General features: G+C 42.2%; 1 protein-coding gene across 1 annotated transcript in view; it reads left to right on the top strand.

Annotated features, from left to right (window-relative positions):
• afg1lb (AFG1 like ATPase b) overlaps positions 1 to 24,699 on the top strand; it is a 38,503-nt gene that overhangs the window by 492 nt on the left and 13,312 nt on the right. The window contains exons 2-7 of the mRNA XM_066677421.1: positions 1,295 to 1,659; positions 4,034 to 4,085; positions 5,006 to 5,107; positions 5,239 to 5,366; positions 8,943 to 9,042; positions 16,711 to 16,769. Coding sequence (XP_066533518.1) covers positions 1,295 to 1,659; positions 4,034 to 4,085; positions 5,006 to 5,107; positions 5,239 to 5,366; positions 8,943 to 9,042; positions 16,711 to 16,769 — 806 coding nt within the window. The remainder of the gene's footprint in view (positions 1 to 1,294; positions 1,660 to 4,033; positions 4,086 to 5,005; positions 5,108 to 5,238; positions 5,367 to 8,942; positions 9,043 to 16,710; positions 16,770 to 24,699) is intronic.

Here is a 24,699-nt window from a genome sequence, read left to right as displayed (position 1 = left end):
AGAAAACCCAAAATGACCCCCAATTCCCTGTATAGTGCACAATACGAGATGATTTTTATTTTTCTCTTAACTAGTGCACTGGTGTAAAGAAGCTTCAGTTGTTAAGATCTCATAATAAGTTTCCCATTGTTCCAAAGCAAGGTGTAGACTAAATGTAGGAGTGGTGTTTTATTACATTGTCCAATGAACCTTAAGAACTCTATAAGAGAATGGAATATTTCCTCTTCCATTTCATATGAAGGCTAACAGGTTTACCTGCATTACTGAAGTAATGCCCTTGCTTCACTACTTAATTATTTGGTTAGTATATCTGAGATGTTTTCACATCATGATACTGGAAATCGTAATACAGTTCTATATTAGGTTTCAACTTCTCAATTTTAAGTGAAGAAAAGTAATGATATAAAATACCATTATAAATTGGGTGGCACGGTGGTTCAGCAGGTAGTGTAGCAGTCGCACACCTCCAGGGACCTGGAGGTTGTGGGTTCGATTCCCGCTCCGGGTGACTGTCTGTGAGGAGTTGGTGTGTTCTCCCAGTGTCTGTGTGGGTTTCCTCCGGGCGACTGTCTGTGAGGAGTTGGTGTGTTCTTCCTGTGTCCGCGTGGGTTTCCTCCGGGTGACTGTCTGTGAGGAGTTGGTGTGTTCTCCCTGTGTCTGCGTGGGTTTCCTCCGGGCGACTGTCTGTGAGAAGTGTGGTGTGTTCTCCCTGTGTCTGTGTGGGTTTCCTCCGGGTGACTGTCTGTGAGAAGTGTGGTGTGTTCTCCCTGTGTCTGTGTGGGTTTCCTCCGGGTGACTGTCTGTGAGGAGTGTGGTGTGTTCTCCCTGTGTCTCCATGGGTTTCCTCCGGGTGACTGTGAGGAGTTGGTGTGTTCTACCAGTGTCTGTGTGGGTTTCCTCCGGGTGCTCTGGATTCCTCCCACAGTCCAAAAACACATGTTGGTAGGTGTGAGTGTGTGTTGCCCTGTGAAGGACTGGCGCCCCCTCCAGGGTGTATTCCTGCCTTGGGCCCAATGATAAAAAAAAAAAGGTGAAAATCAAAGGAGAAAAAAATATAACAGGACTCTTATAAACCATGCCAGGCTTGATAGAACACCCCTGAATGGACACCATCATACACACAGTACTTCAGCTTAAGTGTTTCTGTCCATTCTTCCACAGTGAGAAGACTGCTCATAGCTGGATAACTTACAGGCTCAAAAAAAATCATATTACTTTTTAAGGGTCCTGTAGAATTCTGATTTTTTTATGTTGTTGTTTTTGGGGAATGACTGTGATAAATGTCTTTTTACAGGTTGTTCCACATTACATCCCCAACATGATTCACTGCCATCAATCTCTGATTGCAACATCCACAATGGACCCATTGCCCACTACAACAAACTGGTAGAATCAGGATTGCTCCGGGAGGACTTTCAGCAGAAAGCAGCCCTTTGGCATTTAGAGCAGTTACACAGAGGGATGGCAGGGTACACCAATATTCCTCTAACTCTTCCACAACCAGAGGTGAAAATAATAAATGATGAGCTGACCAAAATCTCCGAAACAAAAGAGAGATGTACAGCAAAAAAATTGTACAAGGACGGACACAGAAAGTCTGACGAAGTCACATCAAAGGAAGAATGGGAGGAAGAAAGCCAGGGATGTGATGCAGAAAAGGTAAATGGCCTGTTTGTTTTGTGTTTTGGACCAGTCCCTGGTGCGTGCAACTGCTGTAAAAAGTTCCATGACCCAACTTCAACCCAGACTTTGCTACTTTCAATGTGCCTGAGTTTTGGCTCGTTGGGGGGTGGATTGTTTGTTGTTTTTTTCTAGGTCAACGCGGTTGTTTTGTAGTCGGTGGGATGGTGGGTGTGGGTACACAGGGAGGGGGGGGCAGGTTCAGACACAGGCCTTTCTGGATCACAGAAGAGTCCCCACTGAGACTGAGGGGTGTCTACCCCCATAGGAAAAAAAAGTTTGTCTCTGCTGTAATGAGGAGTCCCCATTGTCTGGGAAAGTCCCCCCCCCCCCTCCAATAAAACTGGGCACATAAACACATGAATGCACATAGTAAACACAGCCTTTAGTCTGAGCACTAGATTAAGTCTGTTTATTTTTTCACCCCATACATGTTTTTCTTTAGATATCAAAAATATATTTGTCATTACTAGGTTGTTTTATTTTCACAGAGACACAATGCTTAGTTGTTTTTTTTTTTGTTTAATTTAAATTCGGCAAGCTTTAATATTCCTTTCATTGTTCAATTTTTGTTGTAAAAGAAATTATTAATATCTTAAATGTGACATTCATGATTGAATCAAAACCTACCATTTGCTAGCTCTCCAGTCTATTTGTATGCTTGAATCCAATCTAATGTGTTTAGGAAACCCAAGTGCCTGTCAATGGGTAAAAACAACAAAAACAAAGTGTCTCAGTCTGGTGTGCTAGGCTTTCTCTTTCTGTTCATGGCAGAGAAACTGCTTCTGGAGGTTTTTTAAAGACTTCCAAATGTTAAAACATTTTGGACCTAGATGAGGATGTTGCTCTATAATGAGTAGAGATGCATGAATACAGATACTGGTCTGATACCGAGTTCATTTACTCGTACTCGTAATCGCAAACGAGACTCCGATACTGACATCCGCTACCTTGTGCCGAGTGCACGTTGCTGTGCTAATGAGCAGACAACTCAAAATATTGGTGCTCTGGAATTATTTCACAATCTGTCATGGCATTCCAAGCAAAGAGGACTGCAGGGAGAACCCCGAGAGCAGTCCTGACTGTCCTCGCTCAAGGTGGGTTTTTATTTACTCAAAGTGTATGTATGTTGTTACATTTTCAAGAGCAATGTTCGTTGCCCGATTTGATTTTTCCTCAACCAAAATTATTTCTCTGCTCGCGAATTTTGAATTGGAGTCGACATCATAGATCAGGCTGCTGCTCTGAAATAAACACTGCCAATACATAAAAACTGCCGCGTAACTTCCCAGCCGTTATCGTATAATGGAAACTGTCTCCCCAAAGATGCACAGCACTGGGCAAATGCATGTCAAGAGCTTGTTGCATCTTATGTTATTAATTTATAGATAGGTACTTTATTGATCCCAGAGGGAAATATTAATTGTTGGTGGTGTAATGTGGGAAAAAACTAAATAAAAGATGGACAGTACCAGCAATGAGCAGTTTTTAATTAAACAAATATGTGATTTCTGATTGCTTCATTCTTAGTAAGTATCGGTATCCGTATATATTTCGGATAAAAACAGTAGAGGATTTTTGCCCATTTTTATAAATAACTTGAGGGATATATTATAGACACCTTCAGGGATCATATATTACTCTGAACTGGTGAAACACGTGTAGCGTCTTGGCTTGTGTATTGTGTTTTCACTGAGGAAAGGGTTATTAATTCTGGTCTAAGGAGGCTGTAAGCCTTAGTAGAAGTGCCAAGCCAAACTAAGAACAATTCGAGTGCTGTGTGGAGGGATCGGAAAACAGAAGTGTTCTACAGAGCAGAGCTGGCATGTGATGTGCTGGCCCCTGGACTCTGACAGAGCTCAGTGAAAAGATGCAGGGTGACTCCACCTTGTGGGCCGTTCCTCTCTCAGTCAGTTTGCTGTGTTTGGCCACTCTACCGTGACTAGGACGCTGAGAGTTCTGGAAGTCGGCGAGAAGTCATAGCGCTGTTGTCCATGCACTGCTCACCTCACTGCTCAGACTAGCGAAGGAAATAAAAAGAAAGCGATGACGAGTGAAAAGTTTGTTTTCTTACAAATCAATGAGGACTTTATGCTTAAAAATTTTGACGAAGTAATTAAGGATTTTCCAAGTAATGGAAATTCCTCTTTAAAAGGAGATGGGCACACATTAATATTAGTGATGGACTCTTTCAGATATAAGTCAATACAAATGTAATCTGTAAACTAATCATTTGGTATCTTAGATGGAATGGCACTATGTGTAGTAGATGTTTAAGCTTTATTAATGATCAATTAAATCGTTAAGAATGGTCAGTTAATTAATAATTAATTATCAATATGTTGTCTTATAGGAGCCTGCAAAGCCACCTCCCCCCCGAGGATGCTATATTCATGGTGGAGTTGGTGAGTTCAGAAATCTACATTTTTCTGCAGAGTAGATCATCAATACATTTAAAACATCCACAACAACTTGAAATGCAATACATAGATTACAGTAGTTTTTTAGCATAGTGGATAACACCACTGTCCTCCACTCAGCAGACAAGTGTTCGATTCCCTGTTTATACTAATAAGAGACTTTCCGCAAGACTCTTAAAGTCACCATATGCTGTTAAAATACACTAACGTACAGTTAACCCATAAGAGCCCAGACTCAGTTCACCATAAAGTCAAATTATGAGAAAAAAGACACATGGAACACTTTTCTTGTTGTATTTTGTAATAATTTTTTGGGTTGAAATTCCAATGTAACATAAACATCACTACAACAAAGTTGTTTTTCAACACTTCTTGTTCTTGAAATGGGATCAGATTATGGCATAGGACAGGTTACTAAAGCATTTGAATTGTTAAAAATGTTGGAACACACTTTAGAAACAAAAATATACTTTTGAAGTAAGCATTTCTCTGGTCTCTATGTCCTCACCTGTCACACTGTCATGCTGTAAATGAGGTCACGTGTCCACAAAGTCGCAAACTGTTATGTGACTGCATCCAGGACGTTCAATAAATGTCACTTAAGGACACCATGATTTAATGGAGCTTAAAGGGTTTGTAACACATATGTCACCACGGGCTCTTAAGGGTTAAAGCTGAATATGGCTGCTAGCAGAAATATGAAATTATTTTAAAGTGTTTTTTCCTCATTTTTGACCCAGAATTGGCCCCACCTGAAGGCCTAGCTCTAACAGTAACTGTTCATTATTGATATTATCTGCAGTAATATTATACCAGCTATATACTCTGAATATATTTCTCATGTCTGATGTCCTGACTTGGTTCAGTAAAGTTGTAACCATTCTCCTTGTGTTCTGTATTTTCAGGCACTGGAAAAACTATGCTTATGGACCTCTTTTACTCTCATGTGAAGAACAGTAGGAAAAAGAGAGTTCATTTCAACAGTTTTATGCTTGACGTACACAGACGTATGTTCTTCATACTGCACTATTGTGTCCAAACCGTGTTAAAAGAATTAAAGTAAATACTATAAGGAATTTAATGTAACGTCAATGTGTCATAGCATTGTAAATGAGCTACTGTAAATGTTTGGTTTTAGGAATCCACCATCTGAAACAGAGTCTTCCAAAGCGACGGATAGGCAAAATGACAATGTATGATCCCATCTTCCCTGTTGCCATAGAGATCGCCGCAGAAACCTGCCTCTTATGCCTGGATGAGTTTCAGGTGAGGAGGGGGTGGGCTGAGGAGTTTGAAAAGGTGCTGAGGGCTTAGCAGCCTGGGCTGGGTGGGTGGGTGGGTGGAGGGGATCAACAGGTGTTGCAAATCAAGAACTAATAACACAAAGCCAATTTGTTAAATCATTAGTATGGAAATAACAACATTGAAATGCTAAGTAAAGCAGGCGTGCTGTATAATGCAACATTCATACTCGTACTAGACATAACTTTAGTTCTCTCTCGTCAGAGGTCTTGCTTGTCCACACTTGCCGCGTTTTCTGCTTGCTTCTGTAATTCCGGTAAATAAACACAGCAAGCAATCATCTATACTGAGTAGTTAAGACATCTATGTTATAACATATAACGTCTTCAATAATGATTTACGGTAATGTGCCTCTCCAAAGCAGCGATTTATAATACACTGCTGAACTGAAAACAGATGCACAAGTGTGGCCAAACTCCCTTTGATAGGGAAATTATATCATTCTTGTCAAACAAGATACCTCCTTACTCTATACAGTGTTCCCTTATTGTGTCATATTTAATGAGTGAGAGAAAAGACACAATTTAGCCAGGATCCATGGTTCTGAGTACTGGATTGTTGTTTATGAGGCTATTGAGAGTTCAGAGCAGTGTACGGCAAACTACTTTGTACATTTTGGAGCCATCTAGTGGAGTTAGGAACCTAAACACAATGCCAGTGTTGCACACTGAGGTAAGGCAAAGCATTAGACTTTTTTACATTATTAATATCTAAAAGATAAAACAATCAAGGCCAATACATAAAGATATGAACATAGCCAGGGTTTATGGATTGACGTATTTACATGTATCTCACAAGACGCCTTTCACCATCAGGCATGGTCAGGAGAGCAACAGCCATACGTTGTTGTCCGTTAGACAGCTCTGGGAAGTGGGCACTTGTTTTGGAGAGGTCATCCACCTCAGGACTGACATGCCCTGGCATCATTAGCACTTTGATTTTTTTCAGACACAGAACTTAAATATCCTGTTTAAATTTCCCATAATCAAGCGTCTGTCTCCACACGCACAAACACAAGCAGACGCACTCATGCTCTCGCTCTTTGTATCTGTCAGGATCAAGGGCCGCTCTTTTCATTAGTGCCTTTTATAATTTAAATGTTTACCTCAGGCCAGATATTCTTGTGTCTGTGTGTGTGTGTGTGGGGGGGGGGGGGCACACGTCATCAGGCCGTAGGCTTGGGCTTTAGCCTGCATGTGGATCGCGGTGGGCGCCAAAATGGATAGCTCGCACACATGTTTTGTTTGCGATGCATAAATGAGGAGCCTGACGGGCCCTTGCCAATCAGGAGCCACGGCCACTTAGGCATGCAAATGTGGCATCGGGTTTCAGCCGGCCCCTCTTGCTTCCTTAAGTGAGGGGTAATGGAGAGCAACCGCGGCGGGTCGCATGCATCCGTGCCTCTTAAATGCTAATGAAATTTCTTCGTTCTCTTCATTAGTCCGGCGTCATTATCAGTAATTTGTAGCCTTCCCCTTTTGTCCCCCTCAGCTCCCTTAATGAATGCGAGGTATTGAGAGAAGGGCAAAAGAGAGATATAGAGGGGAGAGCGGGAGGGAAAAGGAAGAGGGAGTAGCAACTGCTTGAGGCATTGTCTCTGCCCCTCAGTCAGAAATTACTCATCGCTGGATTTGGGTAAGTAAAGGTTTAAGATCAAAAGAGCGTAATTTGGCACCCGTATGCGCCGCACAAAAGTGACTCTTTGCCGCCGTAATTGGATGCTCATTTGAATATCCGCGCCGTTGTTTTCGAGGTTGTCCTCAACAACACCGAAGTACCATGCGGCGCTTTCTTCTGCTGAAACTGCCCAACAATACCCACCCGAATGTGAGTGTGTTTGAGAGAGAGTGTGTGTTTGTGTGTGTGCACCATGGCGCCTGCGTGACAAACCAAAAAAAAAAAAAAAACTAAAAAAACAAAACAAAAACAAATACAGGAAGGATGAAAAGGTCATAATTAAATGACTCTTTTGAAATGGGCCCATACAAAAAGGCGGTTAAAGGAAATGTGATCCAATTTAGGCAGCAGCACCTCGGCTTTGTAACACCCCCCCCCCCCACCACACACATACACACACACACACACACACACACTCACTCACATGCACAGGCAACCACCCTCCTACCCCAGAAGTAAGATCTCAGCACACATGCTAATGGGGTTAGATTAAGGGCCGAAGGTTTAGTATGCAAAAAAAGAGAGCACTTCAATGTAAGAAAAACAACATATGCTGGGGGAATGGCCATCTTAAGTGTCTCCTTTTTACAAATAATGTCCGCCTGTGCAATGGGGGGGTGGGGGTGTCTTCTACATGACAAAAACATCTCCGGCCTTCTGGAAGATATGCAACAGTGCCAAACTGAAATGCTAATAAAGACATACAGCGGGCTATAGCTCGACGGAGACTCAAAGAATCGATACCAGTCCACTGAAGGACAGCGTGAGACTTGTAAAGTGCACACTATAGGCAACATGTCTGCACACACACAAATATATATTGCTCACTTGAGTGCATATTAAACATAAAAGATTGGAGGAATGGAAAGATGGAAAGAGTGAGAGAGAGCAAAAGAGAGAGAGAGGGAGAATATGAAAGGAAGAGGATCTCATTGTACGTTATTGACTAAAGGGCTCCTTTTGTTCAGGGAGGGTCAGCAGCTCCTATGTTTTTGTGGATGTGTGTGAGGCGACAGCTCACTGCTGTGAAAAAGGCAACGTTTAAATGATAATAATGACAATGATGATGATGAGAATGATAATGAAAGAACCACTCATGCCCCCCTCGCCGCCGAGATTCAGGGACAGCCATGCCAGGCCCTTAAGAGCACAATAGAGAATGCATCTGTGTATGTGTGTGTCCGCAACGCATGTGTGGCCATCTGGCTGCCATTGTGCCACTGATTTTGCCTCCTATTGCCTGGCCTGTTTTGTTTATTTATATATTTATTTATTTATTCATTCATTTATCATTTCATTCGCCGGCTTTGTCCGCCCGTTCTGACTTGATTAGCTCAGATGAGCCACCTCGAGACACTCGTCCTTGTCTCCGGCAGAAAGCTGTGGCCATTTTGCCGTCAGGTGGAGTGGCTTTGTGTACGTGTGTGGGCGCGCATGTGTGTGTGGGTGCTGGTCAATGGACCTTGGCCAATGCTTTGGATTTTAAATGTAACAACACCTGGTATTCACTGAAAAGCATGTACACACACAATAACAATCACAGTAATTAGCTCAAGGCAGAGTGAGGGGGAAGGCAGGGCTTTGCTCGTCTTCAGCCTCCATCCACCTGTGCCTGCTCCCATAGGCCTCTTACCAGGAGCAGGGAGTGGGGAATGGAGAAGAAAGGTATGTTCAGATCCTCTGCAAAAAGATTGTAGGTGAACGTACCTGGGGGTTCATTTAATCAAAATCCTCCATAAATTCATAAAGTCCAAGTCTTTTTGGATTCATTGTAAAACTGAAGATGATTTTGACTCACTTAAGCTCAATAACAAATCTCTCTCTCTCTCTCTCTCTCTCTCTCTCTCTATTGTTTGTTTTCAGGTGGTGGACATAGCTGATGCCATGATTTTGAAGCAGCTTTTTGAGGGATTATTTTCTTGTGGTGTGGTGCTGGTAACCACCTCCAATCGGTCACCAGAAGGTGAGGAACATTCTGAGTCACGTTATCTGCAGTGATGAAGCAAGTAGCCGCTATAATGAAAGGTTTAGAGAAAGTCCTCAAAACGTATTTGCATTCATGTAACACACACATGGAAGAATCGATGGTAGAGGTCTGCACAGGCATGAAAGCGAAGACCAGGTCAAACTGGTACTGTTATGTAATTTGAAACCCAATACAAACCCAGTGGCCTCTTCCAGGAGGATAATGCACCCTGCCACACAGCAGAACGTGTTGAGGATGGATATACAGTATATACACAGATTAGCCACATTAAAACATTAACATCGCTTGCCTAATAATGGAAGGGTACCACTTACACCACAACAACTCTGACCCACAGAGGCACGGTATCTGGTAACAAGACGTTAGCAGCCACCTGTAAGTTGCAATCTTGTTTTTCCAGCACATTGTGCAGAAGCTTGATTGAATCAATACCCAGTGAATTTGGAGGCCAAATCCATGTCTTAAAACTCTTTGTAAAAGTTCCTCTAAAGTTTTTTAAAGCATGTGTGAAGGACACATCTAACTGAATGCCAGGACTCAAGGTTCCCAGCCACACATACTGTATCCTGGGGTGCTATTTCTTTCCCAAGTTACACAATTAGCCACCCACATAATGTAAAAGAAAACAGCATTCATCACACCAGACATCCTTCTTCCATTGTTTCATGGTCCAGTTCTGATGCTCATGTGCCCAATGTTCACGCATTCAGCAGTGGGCAGAGGTCAGCAGCTCTGACTGGTCTGCAGTGATGTAGCCCCATGCATGCTGCGAAGCATTTTCTAGGGCTGTGCAAAATGACACTATATATTTCACGTAACAATAGTTTATTATTATTACGCTTTATCGTTTGAAAACAAGTGGAGAAAAAGCCCATCAGGGATGCAGTCACTGTAACAGTTCTTTCTTTAGTGTCCGTGAGGAGCTTTTAGTGGCACATTCAGGGTGTTTCTCAAATCACTCCCCGTTCCCTACATAGTGAACTAACATCACATGTTAGACATGACTGTGGGTTTAAAACCAAGCACAAGAGTGCAGTGCTGTGGAGTTCGTTACTATGACGTAGCAACAAGCTACTTGTTGAGGAACTATAATTTGGCAGAAGGATTTACCAAATTTATAAACATTTCATCCCACTTTCACAGCTCCCTTTATTGATTTCATACTTTATCTATTACCCAAACTGTCGCATAAAAGCAATAGAACACTCGAGGTCATGTGTTATCATGAAATAGCAGCGCAGCTGTGATGCGGCGCAAGCAGGAGCCGAAGGTGATTGTTATTTCATGGTAACACACAACCTCGAGTGTTCTGTTGCTTAAATACACACTTTACTGCATTCTTTTTGTTGTTTGGATGACAGCACACACAAACATAGACATATTTTTACTTTAAAAAAGGAATTGCTTTTGATATTTTGGACTATTTATATTTGGGCCTATGTTAATGCTTGCAGTTGAAAATTGTAAGTACACGTTTGCACAGTTTCTAAATACAAAAAGAAATATATGTGAGAAAATATCTTTAATTGTTTGACTTTGTGTGTGTTCTCCCTGTGTCCACGTGGGTTTCCTCCGGGTGCTCCGGTTTTCTCCCACAGTCCAAAAACACACGTTGGTAGGTGAATTGGCGACTCAAAAGTGTCGGTAGGTGTGAGTGAATTTGTGAGTGTGTGTGTTGCCCTGTGAAGGACTGGCGCCCCCTCCAGGGTGTATTCTCGCCTTGCGCCCAATGATTCCAGGTAGACTCTGGACCCACTTTGACACTGAACTGGATAAGGGTTACAGATAATGAATGAATGGATGGATGGATGTTTGACTTTGTATAATTCAATGTAAAGAATTTTTTTTTCCTATGTGGTCGTTATCAGGATATGAATAGATCTATACTGGCTTATGAACTTTTAGTCATATCGCACTGCCCTATTTCACACCTTTCTATCAGAGCCAGCGTGAACGTTACAGTAGCTCCTCCATCTGATCAGATCAGACAGGGTAGCCTTTGCTCCCCTCATATTGCCAGTGAGCCTTGGGTGCCCACAACTCTTGCTGGTCCACTGACTGTCCTACGTTTGACCACCTTTGGTAGGCTCTAACAACTTATAAGTGTAATTAAAAATTCAGACATTCTCTGATGATTCTCTGGTGATTATACTTATATAGGACAAGTCTAAAATACATTACATATTGTTGTTTTGCAGTTAAAAACATGTAACATTTTTATTTGATCACATCGTTTGAACACGGCAGCAGTTCTTCACATGCTGTGAAAATATCATGAAGAATGGACCACTCAAAATGCTCCAAAATTACTTGGTATTAAATCCTTTTACATAGACTGCCATTGAAAGTTAAGAAGTTTGTTTCTTTCCACTGTAAAGTTACTATTTTGGGAGATACGTGTTTTTCACTGGACAGCAATGATATAAGGGTCTCTGTGCTGGAGGCCTGACTTTGCCATCTACTGAATAAACCTTCAAAAAAACTCAGTTCACCAAGGTTTCAGCTCTGTATGCAGTCTACTGTATTGTAAAACATGACATTCAAGCTGCTGTATTCTACGAAAGTGTATTTCTGATCCTGACCTTGTCACCTGCACAGCTCACATGGCCTCCCTACTTTCTCACTTTGCATTGTCTTCTCACCTCTACACAATTATCGACAATGGTTTGCCCTCTGTCTCCTCTACCTCATTTTTGTTGGCTGAACAAAGTCAAACATGTTCCTAAAGCTTATGGCCTTCTCGTGTTCTTAATCCAATTCCAAACAATCTCATATATCAGCCTGTTTTTTTTTCTTTCAACGGCTTTTGTTCCAAACATCTATCCTCTTCATCCTTCTTCATTTCACTTTGCACAGAATTTGCAATGTCAGGATTCTTCCTCTCAGCTGCCAAAAGGACATTTTGAAGGCATTAGAAGTGTACATGGCATTAGCCAGGGTCTATCTCGCTGTAGTTTATGATCGCTCACTGCCGGGTTAACACACTGAAGACGTATTTAAGCAAAGTGAGGACTGTTCTTAGTTGATGCTCTTCCCTCTGAACTGATGTGCAGAGCTGTGTTCGGTTCCAAAAAGCAAAACAACATGAGAATACATGATGAGTAAACAGTGCTCAACTTTATCGCCACTGTTGTTGTTTTCAAAGCCAGTTGTTTCCGATTGAGACTAAGATTTGCACCCGTCACCAGCTACATTTTGGGGGAAAGCCATAGTAGAGGAAAAAAAAACAGGTGCCAGAGGCCTAAAAGCAAGTACAACCGAGTATAGTCAAGTAGAGTAGGTACCATGCTTTGGAAAAGCACTAAATAAGTATCTCTAATTTCCGTATTCTTTAGATTTTTGGACTCTAACTCTCCCCCTCTGCCACCTCTTAATTTCCTTTATTGTAAGGAAGATAATGTCATATTCTTAAGAGGAACAAGGACTGTGCTTTACAGTCTGATCTCTAACATCCCCGTTGTTTAAAGCGTCCAACAGGTGGGGTGATGTTGAAAGGTAAAGAGACGAGGCCGCTGGCTTTGAAGCTGTACACAGTATATAAACTGGATTCAGTTAATATCATTTACACCTGAGCACTCAGTACAAAACCTCAATGTCATTGTCATCAAAGCCTCTTTGCTTCTGCACCGTTGATCATAAAACTCATAAGGCTCTGGCCTGACCCCCAACCCAGGACCGCCAGCATTTGCTCTTTAATCTCTCCCTCTCTCTCCTCCTCCTCACACTCACTCTTCTCCCTCTTGCTCATTGTTGATTCAACTGTTGCCGTTTTGTAATAGCTGTGATGTTACATTAAAGTGGAGAGCCTTAGTGAGCGCTAAGGAGAAAGATTGAGACAGTCAGCCCTGTCATCTTTCCTTTTCTCTCTTTGCTTTCCTCAGAGCGCCGCTAATGTCTTATCGCATGAAGTGGCCTTTGCGTGTGGAGTGCGCCACACGCAAGCACTCTCCCGTAACATTAACCAGTCACTGAGAACAAAGAACACACTAAAACTTAATAGCCAGCTTATTTCATTTTAATTAGGAGACTAATGGAAGGGCAGGCTTACATGAAAGATGAGGAGCGAGGGTTAGTGAAGGGAGAGAGTGCGGGCGAGATGATGGAAAGATGTGGCGGTGAAGGGCCGTCAAAGAGGCTGGAGCTTTTGAACCTCAACTTGGTGATGCTCTCTAACATAAAGAACCTTCAGAGCTAGTCTGAGGGGGCAGGAGTACAAAAAGAGGTGCTAATGTTCTTTTTTTGGGATTCGCCCTGCTATACTTAAGCCTTAAAAATGATGATTAGCTATCGAACAACATAACTTCAATGGAAGGCAATCACTTTATGACCCTGCAGATTGTATCAAGAGTAAATTATTTAAAGTGTTTTAGGTGATTTTTCAAATCAATCTCCACTTAAGATTGGACATTAAAGGAACACTCTGTACAATTTTTATCTCCTTGATCACCTAGATTTCATTCATTCATTATCTGTAACCCTTATCCAGTTCAGGGTCGCGGTGGGTCCAGAGCCTACCTGGAATCATTGGGCACAAGGGGGGAATACACCCTGGAGGGGGCGCCAGTCCTTCACAGGGCAACACAGACACACTCACACCTACGGACACTTTTGAGTCGCCAATCCACCTACCAACATGTGTTTTTGGGCTGTGGGAGGAAACCGGAGCACCCGGAGAAAACCCACGTGGACACAGAGAGAACACACCACACTCCTCACAGACAGTCACCTGTGCATGAATCGAACCTGCAACCTCCAGGTCCCTGGAGCTGTGTGACTGCGACACCTACCTGCTGCACCACCGTGCTGCCCTCGCCTAGATTTGTAGAGTGTAATTCAGTTTTACATCACTGTCTTGAAATCAAGGAGGAGGGCAAGGAAGGGGGAAAAAAGTTACATAGAACAGTTTCTGCAATGCTGAGCCTGGAGCAGGTCGGTGGAGCATCACAGTTATGTTGAAGCTGTAATTTTAAGGTAGGAATACGTCCTAGTGTTCCTTTAATAATTTCTGACAGTAATATTCAATGACTTTTTAAGTCTTTTAAAGAAATATTAGAAAATCTCATTTACACCACTTACTCCAGAAGTTGATTAAGTGAACTATCAGTTTATTATTATTATTTTTTAAAAACCTATGTCAGTAGTAGCTGAAAAATATTCTATAACTTTTCTAAACCGATTCAAACCACATCCAACGTTCACTAAAGCCATGCACTTGTCAACGTGGTTTAGCACACAATAAGACTTGATGTAAGATATGATGAATAGAACCACACAGTGTAGTCTCAGAGTTTCACTGCTGCATGCATGCAGCCACAGCATAATATGTGAATCAAATTTAACATTCATACGCCTGCATGTGTCATATACCAACGTGAGAAGTTTGAAGAAGTGATACTAAAATGGCTGAGTTTTTGTGATTTTGTAATGTACAGTATAATGTAGTGTCCTAAACCACATAGAACATTGTGTACAAGCTTACAATCTGTAATACTGGCAGGAAGCAGTTAAGATGGGTATTGTGCTCCACATTTAAATCACTGGAGCTTAAATGTTTCCATTAGATGAGGCTGATATTAATGTTTGTTAATAACCTTCTACCTGGCAGGGTAACCATTCCTATTCACAAATATTATATTAAAATATTTAGGTCCACAAATAGGGTCAAAAAGATTTTGGGTTTGTAAAAAAATATTCACAAATGTAACGGACCTTGTAACTGTGTTTGAGCAGCTACAGACACGTAAAACTGAAATCCACAAATGTATTGGACTGCACAAATTTAAAACAACAACAACAATTTCCTAGAAACTGAAACAAATTCTTGGTTCCAAGAATCAGGAACAGAACCGGTTCAAGAACCAGAGTTCATTTTGTGGAAAAGCGCTATGACTGACAGCAACAAATCAGTGTTCTGATTGGTTAAACAAACCTCGCGATCTGATTGGTCCATCAATTGGCCGTCAAAACAGGGTCTTAAATCCGCAACTGCAAAAAGAGATTCGCCCACGCAGCAGAGAAGGCGAATGTGTGGAGTCTTTCCACCTCATTCAAAAACTCTCACTGTCACATTTGGAACCTTAAAAAGGCCTGCTCTTGCACATTTTAAGCCGTTTGTGGATGTACTGATCCACACATTAACGACATTTGATTTACAAATGCAAATCTTTTTTACACATTTGTGAATTTAAATTAAATTGCTCAAACGCAGTTACAAAGTCCGTTACATTTGTGAGTATTGTTTTACAAACTCAAAATCTTTTTGACCCTTTTTTTGACTCCATACACATGAAATGGGACAGTTTACTGAATTAATATTGGCTCTGTATGCTAGCTTCTTATTTGAATGTTTGGTTCCACCTTAAATAGGCTGAAGTTGCAACACAACTTTATTTAAAACACAAAAATCGCGTTTAAATCCCTTAATCTGCCCTCATTCAGCAACATAGATCTGCTTCATGACGAACATTTCACAAACAGAATAAACTGACTGTAGCACTGCTGTTAGAGATGCCAGTGCTTCAATTTAATATGTTCCCTTAACCTCCGATGACACACACTGATTTAGTACATTTATATATTACAGACTGCTCCTTTAAAGAAGATCCAGGGACAGGGAAGTTCTGAGCATGCATTTATGGAAAAGATCATGGGAACTATTCTAATATTTTAGTCTCATAGCTCCCACACTAAACTAATGAAGCAAATTTGCAGATCAGTATATTTTTTGGATTAAACTACATTCACAAAAGATGGTACATTTACTTCTTGTTGTCAATCCATGACTTTAAGATGCAGGCTTAGTTTGGTTTATAATCCAGTATGTATTTTAAGTACAATCATTTAAGTTTTGGAGATATGAACGTGAGGAAGGTAAATCTGAGCATTGACAGGTCTATGAGGTTTAAGGGCTTAAATCAGTGCATATGGGTCAAGCTAAATTTTCTATTGATTACCCTGAAAATCCTCATAAAAATAGATTGGCAAGTTTCTTTATGGAAAGGTGAGAATTATTTAAGAAGCTCCAAAGGTTGTCATTAGCTCACCCAAAAAAATGCAACAATTTTCATTGTTATGCAGTAAGCTGACTCAGGAGGGCCACTGAATAAACAAGAAAAGCATGTAGGCCTGCTGTAGGCAACACGCTTCTTTTTTGGGAAAAAACGAACCCTTGCCGCTGCTTTTAGGAATTGTCATTGGTTGCTGTGTACCTCTAAACAAGTCACCAATAACAGTATCTCATCATCCTCTCTTTTACATTCTGGAGCATGTGTGTGTGTGTTTGTGTGTGTTATCAGGGTTTGTAATGCCTGTGGGGCTAATTGAAGTCTCTATTTGCTCTGATGTTGGCCCATTGTCTGTGCTGAAAGAGGGGGACTTCTTCTCCTGAGCTCATTGTTAGGGAATGTAATGAATTTCATGTGCTGTTGTTCTCCTGTGCTGCACACAGAAATCAATTTCTGCCTCTCCTTGTCCCTTTTGTCCCTCCTCCCCCTCCCTACCTTCACTTCATCAATAGACACTTTATTTGCCAATCACAGGAAGAAAATGACATTATGAGGAGGCTAAAGAGTGTGGCTGATACTAACCAGACTCGAACATCTCTCTGTCTCCCTCGCTCTCTATTTCTTTCTGTGTTTCTCTCAGAACTCTACAAAAACGGGCTTCAGAGAGCTGCTTTTGTGCCTTTCATCGGCGTGCTCAAGGTAAAGACAAAGTCATTCTGTCTGTTAATTTATTTATCCTTTTATACTCTTCGTGTCCCTCTCTCTTTATGTCACCCCACCTCTTTGTCTGCTTTTTGATGTATTTTATAACTGGCCTAATACACAACCACAGCGCAAGTACACAAAAACACACAGCACTGAAAAGGCACCTTTGATCATACCTGGAGATGGGAGAGAAAACGACAGACAGACGAGACGGAGAGAGAGAACGAGAGATGGAGATAGAGAGAAAGCTGTTTAATGACTAGCGTGGGTTGGCTGGAATGAAGCCGCCTGCTTGCATTTCAAAGTGAGCACTGCCTTGGAAGGCAGGGATGCTCTGATCCGCTTTGTAATTTAATAGCATCATTGTAAGCAGGTATTGGCATTATCCCGTGTGCTATCTGAGTAATTACCACAGTTCTGCAGCAGGCTGTCATCATAAATAATCAAACCGTCATTTCCAAGCATTTTCAGAAGCCCACATTCTTGCACATTTCCCTGGTCAAGTTCAAGCTAGTGGCGGATTGAGAGTAAAGTGTGTGTTACGTAAGTCAGCCCCATGTTTATAAGGCTCCCCTAACATAAATACAACGGCACATGCTGGGGTCAAAGGTCCTATATGCACCACATATTGCATTACATTTTGGTGTTGAGATTGGGGAACCACTGATCTGCTTGCACTACCCCAGATCCAGCCCTCCTGATTCTGAGCAACTCTGAAACTCATGGGACTCCCCTGGCCTGGGAAACCCCAAAGTAATTTACTTGGTATTTTGGACTGTTGCTTTACCAACGTTGCAAACGTCCTGCAAGTTGATGGTTATCTCTCAAGATTGTGCGCTCGGGAGTGCAACCTGTTCCTCCAGGTTGGAGTTTCTACTCGCCAAGGGAGTCCCACCCTATGTGTTTCTATGCTTCAGAGTTCCTTGGGGTCCAGGCAAGCGCACCGGTGGTTACCTCGTGACAGATTTGACCCCTAATTTCCCTTTGGGGATTAATTATGTGTTATCTTATTGAATAACAAATTTCCAACCATATTAAATTGCTATATATGCAATAAACTAATGTTTTCATATTTCCAGATTTGGCCTGAGTGGTATATCGATTCATTGTGGTGGCTATAAGGCACAGAGTGCTAAAGAGACATGCCTTGGGACATTGGGAAAAGTTTAATTCAGGCCATGATTCCTCTATGTTTGGACCCCTGGTCTTCAGGGTCAGTGGGCCAGCACAGTGACATGCCCCTTTAGGTCATTCTTTCCCTATTAGAGCCGCAGGGTCCCTAAAGTCAACCCGTGGTGTGCCCCCCCATTAATGCTGCCTGATAGGGGTGCTGAATAGCTCTTGGCCTCCTTTCCTTCCCTGCTCCTCTGCTCCTTTGTGCGGCCATCTGGGTTCGGTGTGTTTCAGCAATAAAAGGAGCTCGATGCAGTCCAGGGTGGCCTGCAAAACCATCTCATGTCCACTCAGGCCTGATGACTTTAGATGCATTGCGGACGGACTTAAAAGTCTTAGCACACACATGTGTTTGGGTCAGGATTTCTGAGTTTTGCCTGAGCTTGAGGAAGGTCCCTGACCTTTCCTTTGCAATCTTCAGAGTTGGAATTTTCATCTGCTGGTTTTCTCAAGAGCATGGCCCTTAAAAAAAGTTTTGTGGGGTGGTCGTCTTGCTGCCTTTTTTATATATATATTTTTGACCATTTACTGATTTATAATCATTAGAAAGGCTGGGCAATTAATTCAAATCTAATTAAATCAACATTCAGAAATTCTAGCCAACGTAATATTGGTTATACTGATTATATCAATGTTCTTTTAATTATATTCACCCATTTTTTTGGGTCCCCCACTTTCTGTTTAAGGACTATCTCCTTAAAACCATTCTGCCGTGTATGGGGTCATGTGTTTCTGCCCCATCCAATCTGCCTCCTAGAATCAACATAGAGGGGCACCTAAATGCCAGAGCAGGCCTAGCAACCCAAGCAGATGGTACCAAAGAAAACCGATGTATCTATCGTCTGTCGGACATGTTTTGACTTGTGAAGACGACAATGAACGTAAAGAAATCAAATGTAAACACTGACGAAGTTAATGCCGTAAGTCTGTTTCAACACTTGATGTTGAAAACACTGTTTCAACACAGAGCAAACATCCATTGTTAATACTTAGCATAGCTAAGCATTGTTAATAATTAGCATAAACATAGCATATTTACAGTACAAGCTTTTTCAGTTAAGTTGGGGCCAAAACAACAAAAACAAATTAACTGATCATTAATAATAATAATAATAATAGTAAAATGTTCAATTAACCGTGATATTGATCAGCGATCGTATCGCCCAGCTCTAGTCCTTAGAATAAATAACTGAATTATCCGGATGAATTTATCGTTGGGTGGATGAATTGTCTGTGTTATCTATCTGTGAAGATTGTGCTCTGTCCTCCTACAAGGCATGGTCTTCCTCATCACTGCACATTGTTTGCAACAACTGTTCAACTTCTTAACTTGTCACTGTCATCACTCTTTGTACCAGTGAAGTTTACAGGCCACAGCAGCACAAAAAAGCCAGGGATAATGTGAGAGACGTGGGAAGGCAAAGAAAAAGACAGCTACTTCAAGGAAATATATGGCAAGAAGATTTTGTAGCAGGTTCAAAGAGGTCAATTATTGCTCCAACAGCCTCCATTCTTCAGGCACAATTTTTTGAAAATTAACCTTCCACCAGTAACGTTAGTCTTTTCGCTTTTGTATCTTTAGGTTTTTAAGTCTAAGGTCATAGCACTTCTTCAAAAATGTTTTCGGACGGCATGGTATTTCTTGCTTTTTTTTTTCCTCTGTTATTCTCCACATCTAGCTATCCAGGGTCAGGCATTATTGTGCATCAAACTCCAGCAACGCTCTGACTTTTTTTTACTGCCCTCGTTCGGCATACAGGTATTACAGTATTGTCTCCGAAATATGATAACCTTAATTTAGCTCAAGTGTCTCCCTTCATTTTTTCCTATTCTCTCTCTTCTAGTTCTTTCCCCCCCTCTTCCATTCTTTTGTCGGGACTAATTGGTATGTACTGTAAGCCAAGTATTTTTTTAAAAATTACACAAAAGGAAATAAATTTAAGTGCCGGGTGGGCTATGTGCATGTGTGTGCGCGAGTGCGTGTGCATGCATTTGAGCGTGGTGAAGGACTAGGCTGGACAGAGTCACAAGTATGAGGATGGAGTGACATGGGTAGAGAGCGCTCTTCAGCAAGAGGGAATTGATGTTGAATGACTGCTATTGTCCTTCTGGCCTTTGGTTGGCCAACAATAACCCGTTATTTTTCATATTTCCTTTATCTCTCCGTTTCCCTTTTCAGACTGTTTCTTTCCCGCTCGGAGACAGAATGTACAAACTGACACGGTAAAGTTCAAAGTGTTCAGCGAAATCAACTCAGCCTTGATAGTGTTTGAGAGGAGTGATTGAACGAGCGGAGGAGAGCGAGCGTTCTCTTTTGCTGTTGTGAGAAATGATGGCTAATTAGCGCAGGCGGTTAGTCTGAGCAGGCCACCTCAGAGAGAGAGATCTAATCCAATAAAGCATTCAGGGTGAGTGAGAGAGCGGGAGACGGAGATTGCTAGGAGGAGCTCTGCCTTTTTTTTTTTTTTTGGTCACTTGTCATTATATCTCTACCACAGCCAAGGTGCTCCTCTTTCTATTACACAGCATGCATTTCTCTCTCTACTGTCTCCAGGATGTTGCTTTTTACTCCCCTACAGCCAACGTTTGTGCTCCTCTTAAGTACATGTGGAGGAAATGTTGAGGAGTGGCTGTGTGTGTGTGTGTGGGTGTGTGTAGGTCCTGGGGTGGTCCTGGCTTTTTAAGACAGTGCAGATGTTCTAAAGGTGCTGCTTCTTTAAGAGCTGCACACAGGGCAATGAGGGTTGTGAGAACGTTTCAAATACGTTGTGAGAACGTTTTGAGTAGCCAACAAAGCCTGCTACATGTAAAGGGAAAAGATAATTAGGCGTAATTAGTGTGTTCACGTCTTTAGCCACCCCCATCACACACATACACACCCTCACTAGTCACTTAATCTTTGAATACGTTCACCCAAGACACACACACACACACACACACACACGAAATCACACACCACAGTGGTGAAAACACTTTGATGTAAGAGGAGTCGTCCTGGACTCAAAAGCATAAAGGCACTGTTTTAAGCTGTCTCTCGTTCTCTTTCTACCCCTCCCTTCGTTCCACCCCCCTTTTTCTTTCCTGTTTCCACAGTGGCTGTAAGACACACACAGATGAATGGACAACAACCTTTCCCCTTTTCTCCCTCCCCACCCCCTCCACCCCCTTCTCTTTTTCAGTCTTCCCACCCTGCGTTCTTTGAGCCCAGCTCAGTCAATTCTCTAGCCCGCAAAGGGGGAGGGAAAAAAAAAAAGCATCAAATGTTTTCGGCCGTCAGTAATGAGGTAGTGGACCTCATCAGGGCCCAATCGCCAGCTATCTTTGGCTTTTGTTCAGTCTCAATGGCAAGGCTCGCTTTGAAAAACTGAAAGGCAACTTTTTTTGAGAAGGAGAAAGAGAGAGAGAGAGAGAGAGAGAGAGAGAGAGAGAGAGAGAGAGAGAGAGAAACACACACAAGCCCATTTTTTGCCTTTTCATTTCCATTCTAAACTGTTGTCCAGAATGGCCCTGGACATCCAGTATATTGGTTGAACAGCAGCAACATGTGTTCAACTCGACTTTAAAGGAAAACTTTTTAATTTAATTAATTAATTTAATTTTTTTTTATTTTATTTTGTATTTATTTATTTTTTACACCTTTCTGAAGGTGGGTCTGGGATTTGTCGCCCAGTTATACCATGTACACACTACACAACTTTCATAATCATCAGATCACTGTACCTTTCACACTAAACAGCTTGTTTTGTTGTAATGGGAACTCATTCAGCGTTTTTTCTTTCCATCGGTGGCACTGGGATCCCTGGTGGATCTTTCACCAGGAGAAGCCTCCAACGTCCACTGTTTGGTGTCCAATACATGAGAGAAATGATGCAATGCCACTCTTGAAACAGCCTCCAAAATACAGTTAATTATGCACTGATTTACAGTAACAACACGTGTAAGGAAAGGAAAGTATATAGATGAGAAATTGGATGAGGACCTGCAGGCAACAGGGATTTTCTGTTCTGCAGAGAGTGTGAGTTGGAGGTAAATAAATATTTTTGCTATGAAAACGTAGCTGCCTGCTCATATTACTGAAATCCTGTGTACATGTGCATCTGTTCTGGTTTAAGAGGCTATATTGTGAATTTAGCTGTATACTATTACTGAGTAAAACAAAATAACGTTCCTCTAGGACCAGGGTGCAGCGCAGCGAAGTAGTGCCAAAAAATAAATAAAAATACATTGCAATACAATAATTGCGAATTCATTAAAATAAATACAGAAGACCAGAGAGGTGTAGCTCTCCTCCCGTAGCTTTCTCTCAGGCCGTGTCTTGCGTTGCCAGTGGCTGTAGCTGGTTTCCATACTCACTGCAGTCACAACCCCTTTCACACTACCAGAGTTCTAGAAGCCGACAGGTCCAGATGTCAAGCCTGCGAGATATATGTTAGGTGTCAGCTGAGTGAACGCCGATTTGCCTCTGACCTGTGGTTATACCAGCGATCTCCAAACGCAGTCGGTGACTGGAAATTCAGGGCTGAACTCATGCCGTGAAGATCAGGACCCACTTAGAAGTTACTTAAGAACTTTTGCTTTAAATGAATACATAATCAGGCCGTTGTTGAAGGGGTCCAGTGCACTGCAGTTTCTGGCACACTGCCGTACGTCTTGTTTAAAGCATGACGTCTGTGTGTATGGTGGGGTGTCATGTGGAGGAGGGCGACAATGAAGGGCTGAAGATGAAGATCTTTGAGGAGTTACAGGTCTCTAATGAACCCATCAGAGGCCATAATCATGCAATGATCCACGAGAGGACACATCTCCAGCTGATTATATATAACCACACTCTGATTGTGTTTCTGCTCTCCTCCACTCACTCCTTGCTCCTGCTCTCCTCTTCACCGCCCCCTTTTTCTGAGGGACGTCTCTGTTAACTCGCTAGCTGTCAAGGTAGGCTCGTGAGGAGAAACATTCTTTTTTTTTTATAAATAGAAAGAGGGGAAGGAGGTAAGACAGTGGAAACAGAGAGGAACAACCTGATTTGGTGGCTGTCTGTGCCTGTGGCGGCTGTTTATGAGGCGACTCGGTGACAAGGTCGCCTGGGCCTGATGAAGCGACACTTTTCCCTTTTGTGTTTCGCCGCTAGCGGTTTGTCAGCCTGTCATTATGCCTGATTCAGCCAATTGGCTCGGACTTGGAACTCTGAGCTCGAGAGAGAAAAGTTGACAGCATCAGAGAATGGGAGAGGAGCGGGGTGGAGGGGGGATGGTAGGAATATATCATTCCTCTCTCGCTCCGTGTGGTGATTGCTAATTATCCTCGGTTCAAGGAGGAGGGTGGTGGAAAATTCACTGATTTCATAATTCGCCGGAACTGTCATCGAGGACTGATTCAGGCAAAGGCCACATATTATTACTCCTGTTAAAAATAATCACCCATCCTTTTCATCAACCCTTTTTTTTGTCATCTTGTGTCTCTGGCATTCTGCTTAGTTGGAGTGTTTATCACAGCCTAGATGCACTCCCTTATCTGAGTGGCTAATAAAATGCCAGACTGGATAGATTTAGTGTACTTCATCAATCTTTAGAGGCTCTAGAAATGTCAGTATCAGCAGAAGTTCCATAAAGCAGCTCACTGAAAGTGTGCCCTACCTAGAGAGTAAGGTATTAGCTCACTGTGAAGTAGTTTACAGATGATTGTCCGTCTTTCTAAGAAACTCAACCACTATCATTATGCTCCTGTCAAAGAATTGTACAACTCTTACGCTGTGGTTTAATACTGAAAGAAAAGAAGCTCGCAAAAATGTGGAGTTTCTTCATAATGTCCTCTGTTGAAGACAGCCATGGTGCTTCTCTGGGACTTATCCATGAGTTTAGGTATTGCTTGATGCGGCAAGAACATGCTGGATTATTGGGTATTGGAGAGAAATAACACACACAGTGTTGTTGTGATGTTGGGGTTTTTCCACTGCATGGTATTGTACTGATCTGTCCGTACTGGAGGGCGGAGCCATGTTTAGTCCCAAAAAACAAAAACAACACACGAATACATGGCGAGTAAACCATGCTTAACGTTACTGCTGCATTGCGATGTTGTGGTTTTCAAAGCCTGCAGTTCTCGTTAAACATTGTTTTTTGCGATGTCACCGACTACATTTCACAAGGCAGTTGTGCAAGTGCAAAAGCAACCAGGGGCTGAAAACGTGTGGAGCTGTGCCAAACTGAATCAAGTAGGTATCATGAAATGGAAAAACGCCAGGCTACTGTACACTCACACTATCCCTCCATACTCTTCCTTTACAATATTACCCAGAACCCCCACAGAACAGGTATGATTTCAGTGGAGGATCATTCTCAGCGCTGCAGTGACAATGACATGCTGGTACGGGTGGCTCAGACACAGCAGGACTCCTAGAGTTTTAAGCCCTCAGTGTCACTGCTGGACTGAGAGTGGTCGTCCAATCAAAAATATCCATCCAACTGCTTCCTGTGGGTTGCATCCTGTGTCCATCGATGAAGGACTAGAGTGTCGGAATTTCATTCCTCAAATGTATTTCAGTTAGGAATCTGCTCTGGTGGACTACATACATACATACATGTCCACCAATAGAACCGAGGATAGGCAGCACAGAACAACAAAGAATGAAAATACAATATGGAAGAAAGGTTCATTGGGGCAGTGTACATTTCCCAGTTCTGCATAATGCCAGATTGATAGAAAGATTCACTGTGTCAAGCAGCAGCCTGTTACAGAGTGACTGTGTATTTTT

This window comes from Hoplias malabaricus, chromosome 7, assembly GCF_029633855.1.
Source record: "Hoplias malabaricus isolate fHopMal1 chromosome 7, fHopMal1.hap1, whole genome shotgun sequence".
NCBI lineage: Eukaryota > Metazoa > Chordata > Actinopteri > Characiformes > Erythrinidae > Hoplias > Hoplias malabaricus.
The sequence above is the reverse complement of the archived record's forward strand: the minus strand, read 5'-3'. Positions and strand labels throughout refer to the sequence as shown.